Raw genomic sequence first — 14091 nt, 5'->3', positions numbered from 1 at the left:
GTTATTGACCCCTCCGCTAAGGGAAAAAGCCTCTTCCTATCTCGCCTATACACGCCACTCCATGCTCCATGAAGATGGATCATCCACTCGACACTTCTGGCTGAAGATTGCTGCAAATGCTTCAGCCTTATCTTTTGCACTGATGTGCTGGGCTCCCCCATCATTGAGGATGGGGATATTTGTGGAGCCTCCTCCTCCAGTTAGTTATTTAACCGCCCACCACCATTCACGACTTGAATGTGGCAGGACTGCAGAGCTTCGATCTGATCCGTTGGTTTGAGATCGCTTAGCTCTGTCTACTGCATGCTGCTAACACTGTTTGGCAGGCAAGTAGTCCTGTGTTGTAGCTTCACCAGGTTGACACCTCATTTTGAGGTAGGCCTGGTGCTGCTCCTGGCATGCCCTCCAGCACTCTTCACTGAACCAGGGTTGATCCGCTGGCTTGATGGTAATGGTAGAGTGGGGGTTATGCCAGGGCATGAGGTTACAAATTGTAGTTGAGTACAATTCTGCTGCTGCTGATAGCCCACAGCGACTCATGGATGCTCAGTTTTGCATTGCTAGATCTGTTCGAAATCTATCCCACTTAGCACAGTGGTAGTGCCACATGACATGATGGATGGTATCCTCTATGTGAAGACAGGATTTTGTCTCCACAAGGACTATGCGGTGGTCACTCCTACCAATACCGTTATGGACAGAGGCATCTGCAGCAGGCAGACTAGCATGGACGAGGTCAAGTATGTTTCTCCCTCTTGTTGGTTCCCTCACCACCTGCCGCAGACCCAGTCTAGCAGCTATGTCCTTTAGAACTCGGCCAGTAGTGGTGCTACCGAGCCACTCTTGGCGACGGACATTGAAGTCCCCCACCCAGAGTACATTCTGCGCCCTTGCCACCCTCAGTGCTTCCTCCAAGTGCTGTTCAACATGGAGGAGTACTGGTTCATCAGCTGGGGGTGGGGAGTAGGTGGTAATCAGCAGGAGGTTTCCTTGCCCATGTTTGACTTGTTGCCATGAGACTTCACGGGGTCCGGAGTCGATGTTGAGGACTCCCAGGGCAACTCCCTCCCTACTGTATACCACTTTGCCGCCACCTGTGCTGGGTCTGTCCTGCCAGTTGGACAGGACATACCCGGGGATGGTGATGGCAGTGTCTGGGACATTGTCTGTACGTGTACATTATACACTGGGCACGAGGTAAGGAGTAGACTGGTTGTTCTGGTACTGAACTCATAAGCCAGAGGCTGAGAGTTCAAATCCGACCATGACAAGCTGAGAAACTGAATTAGTAAATCTGGTGAACTGTGAGCAGGCATCAGATAAAATACCAGGAAACTGTCAGACAGTCATAAAAACCCAACTGGTTTACTAATGTCCTTCAGGAAAAGGAAGCTGCCATCTTTACCCAGTCTGGCTTACACATAACTCCAGTATCACACTACTGCTTAACACTATGCCCTCCGAGCAACCCAGAGTGGGCAATAAATGCCCAGCAAAGCCAGTGTTGTGGCACTCACGAGAACCAGTATGGAAAGAACGTTCACCTTAATGAACTGTAGGATCCCGTCAGGAATTGAGGTCTTGCTCAGTTTCCGCAGATACTCGATAATGTCGCTAGTCTGGAGCCCGACACTCACAGCCGCGTATAGCGAGTACGCTGTCAGCTTATACTCATGCGTGTGCGTGGGTCTGCACACGGGCTCAGCGATGGCTACCAGGAAGTCCTGCGCATACTTATAAACTGGGGAGAAGGCTTCAAGGAAAATGTGTCCATCTGGAGCCTGCAGACGTGGAATAAAAAAAACTACAGTTAAAAAGGAACTAATAAATAAGTTAGGCAAAACATATAACTGAGCAAAACGGTGGCTATTGAATCTTATAGCACAGGAGGCCACTCGGTCCATGTGCCTGTGCTGGTTCTTTGAAAGAGCTATTCAATTTGTCCCACTCACTTGCTCTTTCCTCATAGCCCTGCAATTTTTTTTCTTTTCAGTATATATCCAATTCCCTTTTGAAAGTTACTACTGAATCTGCTTGTACCATCTCTTCAGACAGTGCATTCCAGATCATCATAACTCGCTGTGTAAAAATATTGCTCATTTCTCCTCTTGTTCTTTGCCAGTCACCTTAAATTTGCGTCCTCTGGTTACTGACCCTCCAGCCAGTGCAAAAGTTTCTCCTTATTTACTCTCTCAAAACCCTTCATCATTTTGAATACCTCTAAGAAATCTCCCCTTAACCTTCACTGCTCTGACAACAATCCCAGTTTCTCCAGTCTCTCCACATAACTGAAGTCCCTCATCCCAGGAAATCTGATCGACAGATTGAAGTTTGAGGAAAAAAATGAGTGACATAAATATCCCACAAATGGCGCTGAAATAACAAAGGGTAAAATTGAAAAAAATCTGTTGTTTAGTAGATCTGGTGCTCAACTTGTTCAACCAAAGCAGAGCAGCAATTAACAAAACCAGCAGCATCCTGCACTATGTAATCAATGCAATAGAATAAAGTCAGGAGGAGGCCATGCTCAAACAGTTTGAGTCAGACCATATCTCCAATACTGGGTCAAACTCAGATCACTGAGGTTCTGCAGCTATCAGGAGGAGTTACAAGGCTGGACCCCATATCAGAGAACAGACAAGCCACCTACACTGTGGAATTCCACCCCTAAACTTCATCGCCTCGCTCTCCTCCTTAAACCCCACCTCGTTCACTCCTTTCAGTGTGAAATCTATTGGTGAGGGGGTGGTCCCTTGTAAATCGATATAACCTGTTTAAGCAAGCAGATGAAAAAGTGAGCAGGTCTCAGTCAATGGCTGCATAGGTTTCACTCTTGCCTCTGAGTTAGAAAGTTGTGGGTGGTAAAAGTCCCATTCCAGAGATTTGAACACATAATTCAAGCTGGCGCACCCACTGCAGTACTGAGGGAGCGCTGCACTGTCCAAGGTGCTGTCTTTCCAATGAGACATTAAACTGAAAACCCGTCTGTCCTCTCAGGTGGATGTAAAAATGTAAAAGATCCCATGGCACTATTTGAAGATGAGCAGGAAGCTCTCCCCATTGCCTTGGCCAATATTTATCCCTCAACCAACATTACTATAAAAACAGATAATTTGGTGATCATCATATGGCTGGTTGTGGGAACTTGCTGCATGTAAATTGGTTGCCACATTTTCTCACATTACAACAGTGACTACATTTCAACTTGTTCTTCATTGGACGTAAAGCGATTTGGGATATCCTGTGGTTGTGAAAGGAGTGATTCAAATTCTCTTTCTTTCACTGAAATTTACCAAATTGCCATCATCAAAAGCAGACAGATCCTCAACTTAACAGGTACCGAGTGGTACTGGCTTGCTCTGGGGATATGGTGAAAGGATCGGTGAGTAGAAAGCAGCAGGGGACAGAATGCATCTTTCACTTGTAATTTACTTCTGTGCGAGATTAGAATCATAGAAATTTACAGCACAGGAGGCCATTCGGCCCATCATATCCACGCCAGCCGATAAGTAGCCATCCAGCCTAATCCCACTTTCCAGCTCTTGGTCCATAGCCTTGTACGTTACAGCACTTCAAGTGCATATTCAAGAACTTTTTAAATGTTATGAGGGTTCCTGCCTCTACCAGCCTTTCGGGCAGTGAGTTCCAGATCCCTACCAGCCTCTGGGTGAAAACATTTCCCTCAAATCCCCTCAAAACCTCTTACTTCTTACCCTACTCCATGTCTTCTGGTAATGGAGCCCTCAACCAAGGGGAATAGGCCATTCCTATCCACTGTATCTAGACCACTTATTTTATACTCTTCAATTAGATCCCCCCTCAGCCTCCTCTGTTCCAAAGAAGACACCCTAGCCTATCCTATCTTTTCTCATAACTAACGTTCGCCAGTCCAAACAACATCCTCATAAATCTCTTCTGTACCCTCTCTAGTGCAATCGCATCTTTCCGATAGTGCAGTGACTAGAACTGCATGCAGTACTCCAGCTGTGGCCTAACTAGTGTTTATACAGTTCCAGCATAACCTCTCAGCTCTTATATTCTATGCCTCAGTTAATAAAGGCAATTCTCCCATATGCTTTCTTGACCACCTTATCTACCTGTCCAGCCACCTTCAGGGATCTATGAACATGCACTCCAAGATCCCTCTGTTCCACTACACTCTCAGTATCCCACCATTTATGTATTCCCTTGTCTTGTTAGCCTTCCCCAAATGCATTACCTCACACTTCTCCAGTCTGAATTCCCTTTGCCACTGTCCCACCCACCTGACTAGTCCATTGATAACTTTCCTGCAGTCTACAGCTTCATTAACCATACGGCCAATTTTTGTATCGTCTGCAAACTTCTTAATCATACCCCCTACATTCAAGTCCAAATCATTGATCTATACCACAAAAAGCAAGGGACCCAGTACTGAGCCCTGCGGAACCCCAATGGAAACAGCCTTCCAGTCACAAAAAATACCCATCGACCATTACCCTCTGCTTCCTGCCTTTGAGCCAATTTTAGATCCAACTTGCTACTTTGCCTTGGATCCCATGGGCTTTTACTTTCTTGACCAGTCTGCCATGTGGGACTTTATCAAAAAGCTTGCTAAAATCCACATTCAATGGCCATTGACCCTCCTTGTCACCTCCTCAAAAAAATTCAGTCGTTAGTCAGACACGACCTTCCCTTAACAAATTCATGTTGACTGTCTTTGATTAATCAGTGTCTTTTTAAATGAAGTTTTATCCTGTCCCTCAGAATATTTTTCCAATAATTTTCCCACCACCAAGGTTAGGCAGACTGGCCTGTAACTACTCGGTCTATCCCTTTCTGCCTTTTTAAATCAAGATACAATGTTAGGATCATAGGAAATAGGAGGAGTAGGCCATTCGGCCCGTCGAGCCTGCTCCGCCATTCAAACAGATCGTGGCTGATGATCTACCTCTACGTCATTTTTCCCCATTGTCCCCATATCCCTTGATGTCGCCAGTATTCAGAAATCTATAGATTTCTGTCTTGAACATGCTCAATGATTGATTTTCCACAGATTCACCACCCTAAGTAAAACAATTCCTCCTCATCTCGGTCTTAAATGACCTGTCCCTTATTCTGAGACTGTGACCCCTTGTTCTAGACTCACCAGACAGAGGAAACATCCTATCCACATCCACCCTGTCACGCCCAGTCAGAATTTTATACATTTCAATGAGAACACCTCTCATTCTTCGAAACTCTAGAGAATACAGACCTAGTTTCTGCAATGTCTCAAGACAATCCTGCCATCCCAGGGTCTGGTGAACCTCCATTGCACTCCCTCTATGGAAAATATATCCTTCCTTAGATGAGGAGACCAAAACTTTACACAATACTCCGGGTGCAGTCTCACCAAGGTTTTATACAATTGAAGCAATAAATCTTTATCCCTGGACTCAAATTCCCTTGCAATGAAGACCAATATACCATTTGCCTTCTTAATAGCTTGCTGCACCTGCATACTAGCTTTGAGTGACATGAACAAGGACACCCAGGTCTCTTTGGAGATCAACACGTTCCAACTTCTCACTATTTAGGAAATATTCTGCCATTCTGTTTTCTTCTACCAAAGTGGATCACTTCACACTTATTCACATTATACTTCATCTGCCATGTTCTTGCCTGGCCAAATTCCCTCAAAGCCTCCTTGCATCCTCCTCACAACTCACATTTCCTCCAAGTTTTGCGCCATCTGCAATTGGTCCCCATATCCAAATCAATGATAAAGATTGTAAACGGCTGTGGCCCCAGCACTGATCCTTGCGGCACCCCACTAGTAACAGCCTGCCATCCTGAGAATGACCCATTTATTCCTACTCTCTGCTTTCTGTCTGTTAACTAATTCTCAATCCATTGCAGTATATTACCCCCAATCCCATGTGCTCTAATTCTGTTTACTCACCCATGTGGGACCTTACCAAAAGCCTTCTGCAAATCCAAATACACCACATCCACTGGTTCTCCTTTATCTATACTACAAGTAACATCCTCAAAAAACTTCAACAGATTTTTCAAACATGAATTCCCTTTCACAAACCCATGTTGACTCTGCCCAATCATATTATTTTGCAAGTGTCTAGTTATCTCATCCTTCAGAACAGATTCTAATGTTTCCTCTACTACCGACATCAAATTGACAGGTCTGTAGTTCTCTGTTTTCTCTCTCACTCCCTTCTTAAACATTTGCTACTTTCCAGTCTGCAGGAGCCCTTCCAGAATCTGTAGAATTTTGAAAGATAACTATCCTCCAGTCCTCTGGCACCACACCTCTAGCCAGAGGGGATTGGAAAATGATGGTCAGAGTCTCTACTATTTTTTTCTCTTGCTTCTCTTGGGGATTTATCCACTTTCAAAGATGCTGAACCGCTTAATACTTCCTCTTTCACTGTGTTAATTGATTCTAATATTTCACACCCCTCCTCCCTGATTGCAATGTCTGTATCATGACTCTCCTTTGTGAAAACAGATGCAAAGTATTCATTAAGAACCATAGCCTCATCCTCCGCCTCCACACATGGCCCCTAATAGATCTTACTATTTCTTTAATGCTATGACCAAGGTGGGAGGAGTGCACTGTCTTTTCTAGTTCCACTTCTCCACAGGTCACAACATATATTTTTTAAAACATTTACCCAGTTACCGATGCAGTCAATCATGGACTCTACTCTTTATCCCAGAATAAAATACACCAACCAGGTTTCTTTAAGAAACAACAAAATTATCAGATTATAAAACAAAACTTAAAACCAGTAAAAAAGCAAAGCATTAACACACAGATTGAAATACGAAAGTTCCCCTTTCAAATTCCCCACACAAACTCTCACACACTGAAAAAACACAGAAATGCTCTCGCAGAGGTCTGTTACAAAAAAAAAGACAAAAAAGACTACTTTGGCCAAATACTTGCTAATTCTTGAAGAAAAAAAGAGAAAATATGGAAAGATGTCATTTGTCCCTTTTTGGTCTAGGTCCCCAAATACACGTCGACAGCTGTCACTGGAATCTTTCCAGAGCAGTTCTTTTGAGGCGACACTGAGGATCGGATTGGCAGGCTTTTCAGGAGAAATGCAGCATCAGTTTCTCTATTTCTTGCACTTGATTCTCAGGAAGTTCTCAAAGAAATGGCAGGTTGGTGGCTGCTCTCTTGGCCTGTTTTCTCCAACTGTCTTCAAAACAGTTCACACCCCAACACACTGTCCAAAGTGAAACCAAAAACAATATCTCAAGGGTCAAGCCTCCTGACCCCTATAAATCTTGACCTGTCACTTCTCTGTAAATATCTTCCCCAGGTCACCAAGGTTTCTGTTTATTGCTTAAAGCACATGACTTCCAGCAAGGCCGTTTTTAAACATCTCAGTGTCCTTTCAATGAACTGTCAACGATAAAGCAAAGTCCAGCTTCTATGAAATCTCCAGCCTTCCCCACAAATCCAAATCCACAATTTAAATACAAGTCCTCAAAAGCATATACTTAGCAAAAAATATAGAAGCACTTAAAACATTAGTTATCCTCTTGCTTTTTATGTATTTCTAAAAAATCTTTATGTTAGCTACCAGTTGTGTAATTTACAGTTGGACAGGGATCTACAGAAATCCACCTGCCTCAAACTGCATGCTTTCTCTCTCTCCAGTAGGAGAGAGTAGGTCCTGATGAACTCACAACATAACTGACTTTCGAAGAGAAGTGAACAGGGCAGAAGGCCGTGCAGGCACTGCCCCACCCATTTCCGTCCCCTCCTCTTCTAAAGGCACTCACTTGTGGTGAGACATTTCCATTAGCTGTGGGCCCACAGCATGTTTAAGCAGATTATTGCACTGCTGGGGGCATCACTACCAAGTCCAATCCCATCTTCGCCTGACAAACACATGCACATTTTCCAGTAAAGTCACGGGGTTGCAATCAGGAGCAAGAATCCCGACTGTTTCTCCCCCCAACCACCCCAAGCCCTCTCCACCAATTAACCAAGGCACTGAGGCCAACACTTAATGCCAATTCAGCCCAGACAGTATGGCAAGTACTGTGGCTTTTGAGCAAAAGATACAGGGAGGATATGTGGAAGCACTGTTTTTTTTTACACAGGGAGTGCTAATGATCTAGAACTCGCTGCCCACAAGGGTGGTGGAAGCGGAGACAATGACTTCAAGTGGAAATTAGATGGCCACCTGAGAGAAATAGACTTGCAGGACTACGGGGATCAAGCCAGTGAGTGGGAATAGCCGGCATGGACTCGATGGGTCGAATGGCCTCCTTCTGTGCTGTATATGACTCTAAGTATACTTTCAGTCAATGCATGGGGCATTTTACTACGCTGAAGACGCAATATAAATGCAAGTAGTTGCTGCTGACCTACCACCCAAAGTGGCCTGGAGGAGTGATCCTCCTTCAGATTCATCAATGTCCTGTAGTCCTTAGCTCCATACTCATCTTCCTTAACCACAGATTGCTCCACTTGTTTCCCAGCAGCAGACGGAACGGCCTCCTGGGACTCAGTATCCACAGAAAGCTCATCCTCTTCCTCTTCATCATCGTAACGGCGCTTCTTGAATTTCTTCTTATCTGATGAAAAGATATTAAACAAAAAAGATTACACTACTGGGCCAGTAATCTAGGACTAATAAACTAGAAAACCAGAGTTCAAATGCCACCACAACTATTTGAGAATTTGAATTCAGTTTAATATAAAAAGCCGACGTCATAAAAGGCTGCATTTGCTGACAACGCAACCACGAGGTGGCGCAGTACTTGCACATGCGCAAATGCAGGCTCTTCAACTGGAACGTCAGTGTCTGCAACCTTCAGGCAGCTGCCTGGATTAAAGATGGCTCCGCTCAATTTATCACAAGAAATGCTTATGGCTAGCAAACTAACCTTACATTAAGTTGGATGGAAGCCCAGTAATATGCTATGTAGTTATAGGATACTAACTGTAATCCTCAGATCCATTTAATATTCCAGTAATCCTATTAAATACAAAAGGAATTTTATGATTGAATTTCCATTGGAAGATAGTGAATTGGCACCCTGATCGAAAATCGGGCAGAGTATAAAATGTGCTGCAATCTGTTATCGTGATTCGTTTATATGACTGACCAGGACTGATTTCACCCGAACGCAGCTACTTGCTCCCCCCCACCACTGGCCGCTCTCCTGCCTCGGCAACTCGCTTTCTCCCCCTCCTCCCCACTGCCTGCTCTCCCCCTTGACATCTTGCTTTCTCCTACTTCTCCTCTGCCGGCCACTCCAGACCTCGCTGCTCCCCTCAACTCGCCTGGCCGATTGTTCCACGCTTGCGCCACCCCATTCTCCAGTCGGTCGGTCGCTCCCCGCACCCCACCACCCAGCCTCTAGCTATAGGCCGCACTGCATCCCTCCTCTTGGTCAATCACTCCCACATTTGATCAGTCTCTGTGCGCGGCCCGAAGAAGCAAGGTGGGCCGCATGGGGTGACAGAGTGACGTAGGAGCCAGTGGCCAAAGGAGGGAAGCGGCGCGGCCTGGAGCTAGCAGCTGGAAGTGGGGAGCGGGCAGGGACAAAGACGGGGAAGCGGAGGGGGAGTGGCCAGACAGCGGGGTGGCGCGGCGCGAGGAACATTCGGCCAGGGGTGTGGGGTGGAGCAGCGCCACCCCGCTCTCCGGACGGTCGATTGCTCCCTGACCCCTGCCGCCAGCTCTGAACCAAGCCGCTTCCCTCCTCTCGGTCACTTGCTCCCACGTTTCATCTGACACCAGATGCTGCCCGAAGAAGCAAGGCGGGCTGCAAGGGGTGACTGGGCAAGTGGCCGAGAGGCAGGAAGCAGCGCAGCCTATAGCTAGTGGCTGGAGGTGGGGGGGGAAGCTGGGAGTGAGCGGCTGGAGAGCAGCGTGGCACGAAGCAAGGAACAATCAGCCAAGGGAGTGGGGGTGCCGTGGGGCAAGGAACGAGGTCTGGAGCAAGCGGCTGAGGGGAGGAAGCGTCCAAGCCTGCAGCGAGTTCCCGAGGGTGGGGGAAGCTCCAGTCTCTCAGTCTCCCATTCAGCCACTTCCACCAGCCAAGTAGGGGGGGCTTGATCCCTGATGACAAGTGGGGCAGCACAGTGGCGCAGTGGTTAGCACCGCAGCCTCACAGCTCCAGGGACCCCGGGATCAATTCTGGGTACTGCCTGTGTGGAGTTTGCAAGTTCTCCCTGTGTCTGCGTGGGTTTTCTCCGGGTGCTCCGGTTTCCTCCCACAAGCCAAAAGACTTGCAGGTTGGTAGGTAAATTGGCCATTATAAATTGCCACTAGTATAGGTAGGTGGTAGGGAAATATAGGGACAGGTGGGGATGTGGTAGGAATATGGGATTAGTGTAGGATTAGTATAAATGGTTGGTTGATGGTCGGCACAGACTTGGTGGGCCGAAGGGCCTGTTTCAGTGCTGTATCTCTAAAACTAAAGACTCTTTATCGCACATACGCGAAGATGGACCTGGCGCAGATACACGATGACATCATTCCACGCAAGTGCCACTAACTCCTGGCAAGATGTAGCTGCGCATGTGCACAGCTTGGCGCACTATGATGACATCAGTGGGCGGGTGCGTTGTCAGGAATCACTTCAGTCATAAAAACCCAACTGGTTCAGAGTCCTTTAGGGAGGGATATTTGCCGTCCTTATTATCTGAATGGCTATAAACTGAGAGAGGGGAATATGCAGCGAGACCTGGGTGTTCTCGCACACCAGTCGCTGAAGGTAAGCATGCAGGTGCAACAGGCGGTAAAAAAGGCAAATGGTATGTTGGCCTTCATAGCGAGAGGATTCGAGTACAGGAGCAGGGATGTCTTGCTGCAATTATACAGGGCCTTGGTGAGGCCACACCTGGAATATTGTGTGCAGTTTTGGTCTCCTTATCTGAGGAAGGATGTTCTTGCTATGGAGGGAGTGCAGCGAAGGTTTACCAGACTGATTCCTGGGATGGCAGGACTGACGTATGAGGAGAGATTGAGTCGGTCAGGATTATATTTGCTGGAGTTCAGAAGAGTGAGGGGGGATCTCATAGAAACCTATAAGATTCTAACAGGACTTGACAGGGTAGATGCAGGAAGGATGTTCCCGATGGTGGGGGAGTCCAGAACCAGGGGTCATAGTCTAAGGATACGGGGTAAACCTTTCAGGACTGAGATGAGGAGAAATTTCTTCACTCAGAGAGTGGTGAACCTGTGGAATTCGCTACCACAGAAAGCAGTAGAGGCCAAAATATTGTATGTTTTCAAGAAGGAGTTAGATAGAGCTCTTGGGCCTAAAGGGATTAAAGGGTATGGGGTGAAAGCGGAACAGGTTACTGAGTCGGATGATCAGCCATGAACATAATGAATGGCGGAGCAGGCTTGAAGGGCCTACTGCTGCTCCTATTTTCTGTTACCCAGCCTGGTTTATACACAACTCCAGTCCCACACCAACCTGGTTGACTTGGAGCTGCCCTCTGCCAAGCCAGTCACTCAGTTTGATCAAACCACTGCAAAGCGGTTCAAGCAGATGATCTAAGTAAAGGCAAAATACTGCAGATGCTGGAAATCTGAAATAAAAACAGAAAGTGCTGGAAATCCTCCGCAAGTCAGGCAGCATATGTGGAGAGAGAGACAGAGTTAACGTTTCAGGTCTGTGACCTTTCATCAGAACTGGCAAAGGTTAGAAAAGAGAGGGGGGGGGGGGGATGGAGGCAGGGGGGGAGGGGGGATGGAGGCAGGGGGGGAGGGGAGATGGAGGCCCGGGGTGTGGGGGGGGGGGGATGGAGGCGGGGGGGGGGGATGATGGAGGCGGGGGGGGGGGATGGAGGCGGGGGGGGGGATGGAGGCAGGGGGGGGGATGGAGGCAGGGGGGGGGATGGAGGCGGGGGGGGGGATGGAGGCGGGGGGGGGGATGGAGGCGGGGGGGGGGATGGAGGCGGGGGGGGGGATGGAGGCGGGGGGGGGGATGGAGGCGGGGGGGGGGATGGAGGCGGGGGGGGGGATGGAGGCGGGGGGGGGGATGGAGGCGGGGGGGGGGATGGAGGCGGGGGGGGGGATGGAGGCGGGGGGGGGGATGGAGGCGGGGGGGGGATGGAGGCGGGGGGGGGGATGGAGGCGGGGGGGGGGGATGGAGGCGGGGGGGGGGGGGATGGAGGCGGGGGGGGGGCGATGGAGGCGGGGGGGGGCGATGGAGGCGGGGGGGGGAGGGGAGATGGAGGCCCGGGGTGTGGGGGGGGGGGGAGATGGAGGCGGGGGGGGGATGGAGGCGGGGGGGGAGGGGAGATGGAAGCCCGGGGTGTGGGGTGGGGGGGGGGAGATGGTGGGGGGGAGATGGAGGTGGGGGGGGGATGGAGGCGGGGGGGGGGGGGGGAGGGGAGATGGAGGCCCGGGGTGTTGGTGGGGGAGGGAGATGGAGGCGGGGGGGGGATGGAGGCGGGGGGGGGATGGAGGCGGGGGGGGGGATGGAGGCGGGGGGGGCATGGAGGCGGGGGGGGCATGGAGGCGGGGGGGGGGGGGGATGGAGGCGGGGGGGGGGGGGGATGGAGGCGGGGGGGGAGGGGAGATGGAGGCCCGGGGTGTGGGGGGGGGGGGGATGGAGGGGGGGGGGGGATGGAGGCGGGGGGGGGGATGGAGGCAGGGGGGGGGGATGGAGGCGGGGGGGGGAGATGGAGGCCCAGGGTGTGGGGTGGGGGGGGGGATGGAGGCGGGGGGGGCATGGAGGCGGGGGGGGCATGGAGGCGGGGGGGGGGGATGGAGGCGGGGGGGGAGGGGAGATGGAGGCCCGGGGTGTGGGGGGGGGAGATGGAGGCGGGGGGGGGGGGGAGATGGAGGCCCGGGGTGGGGAGGGGATGGAGGCGGGGGGGGAGGGGAGATGGAGGCCCGGGGTGTGGGGGGTGGGGGGGGGAGATGGAGGCGGGGGGGGGGGGAGATGGAGGCGGGTGGGGGGATGGAGGCGGGGGGGGGGGGGAGATGGAGGCCCGGGGTGGGGAGGGGATGGAGGCGGGGGGTGTGGGGGGTGGGGTGGTTGGAGACGGTTGGGGGGGGGGGAGGGGAGATGGAGGCCCGGGGTGTGGGGGGGGGGGGGGGGGAGATGGAGGTGTGGGGGGGGAGATGGAGGCGGGGGGGGGGATGGAGGCGGGGGGGGGGGGGGAGGGGAGATGGAGGCCCGGGGTGTGGGGGGTGGGGTGGTTGGAGACGGTTGGGGGGGGGGAGGGGAGATGGAGGCCCGGGGTGTGGGGGGGGGGGGGGGAGATGGAGGTGTGGGGGGGGAGATGGAGGCGGGGGGGGGGATGGAGGCGGGGGGGGGGGAGGGGAGATGGAGGCCCGGGTGTGGGGGGTGGGGTGGTTGGAGACGGTTGGGGGGGGGGAGGGGAGATGGAGGCCCGGGGTGTGGGGGGGGGGGGGGGGGGGGGAGATGGAGGTGTGGGGGGGGAGATGGAGGCGGGGGGGGGGATGGAGGCGGGGGGGGGGGGAGGGGAGATGGAGGCCCGGGGTGTGGGGGGTGGGGTGGTTGGAGACGGTTGGGGGGGGGGGAGGGGAGAGGGGGGGCCCGGGAAGAGGGGAATGGCGGCCATGCGACCCCTGGAGCTGCAACAAGCAAGTCCGGAGGCCCCAGCGAGGGAACAGAGATTAAAACCGAGCCTCCGGCTGCTCGAGGCCTCACCTCGGTCCGACTTGTCCTTTTTGCCCATGGTCTCGGCTCGTCGCGACGCCGCCACTGAGCATGTGCGGGCACGGGCAACTCAATTACGCATGTCAGGGGCCGTCACCGTGAAGATCGGATTCCGGTGCCGGCGCGCAGGCGCGGACTGCCCCATTGACACCTGGACCTTCACACTCTGTCAGCATTGCTGTTTGAATCAGTCAAATCGCTGATCTCTTTCAGTGACACCAAGGAAAGTTTGCTAACACAAAGCATAAAGTATTATTTGTGTGCCACTTAATTCCCAAGCCAGTTTGTAGTGAATATATCCATCCCCTGTGGTGGTAATCTGAGAGCAAGGCCAGCATTTATTACCCATCCCTAATTGCCCTTGCTATGCCAGACCTGCTGAGTATTTCCAGCATTTTTTGTTTTTATTTCAGATTTCCAGCATCTGCAGTATTT

The 14091-nt window shown here is 51.2% G+C and overlaps 1 protein-coding gene across 1 annotated transcript in view; it reads right to left on the bottom strand.

Annotated features, from left to right (window-relative positions):
- The window catches only part of ercc3 (excision repair cross-complementation group 3), a 72281-nt gene extending 58567 nt beyond the window's left edge, over nucleotides 1-13714 (bottom strand). The window contains exons 1-3 of the mRNA XM_068034763.1: nucleotides 13648-13714; nucleotides 8372-8577; nucleotides 1545-1781 (exon numbers count right to left, since the gene is read on the bottom strand). Coding sequence (XP_067890864.1) covers nucleotides 1545-1781; nucleotides 8372-8577; nucleotides 13648-13675 — 471 coding nt within the window. The 5' untranslated portion in view covers nucleotides 13676-13714. The remainder of the gene's footprint in view (nucleotides 1-1544; nucleotides 1782-8371; nucleotides 8578-13647) is intronic.
- Between the last annotated feature and the right edge of the window lie 377 nt (nucleotides 13715-14091).

Source organism: Heterodontus francisci, chromosome 7 (assembly GCF_036365525.1).
Source record: "Heterodontus francisci isolate sHetFra1 chromosome 7, sHetFra1.hap1, whole genome shotgun sequence".
In the NCBI taxonomy this organism is placed as follows: Eukaryota; Metazoa; Chordata; class Chondrichthyes; order Heterodontiformes; family Heterodontidae; genus Heterodontus; species Heterodontus francisci.
Note: the sequence above shows the minus strand (reverse complement) of the source record. Positions and strands in the feature narration are given on the sequence as shown.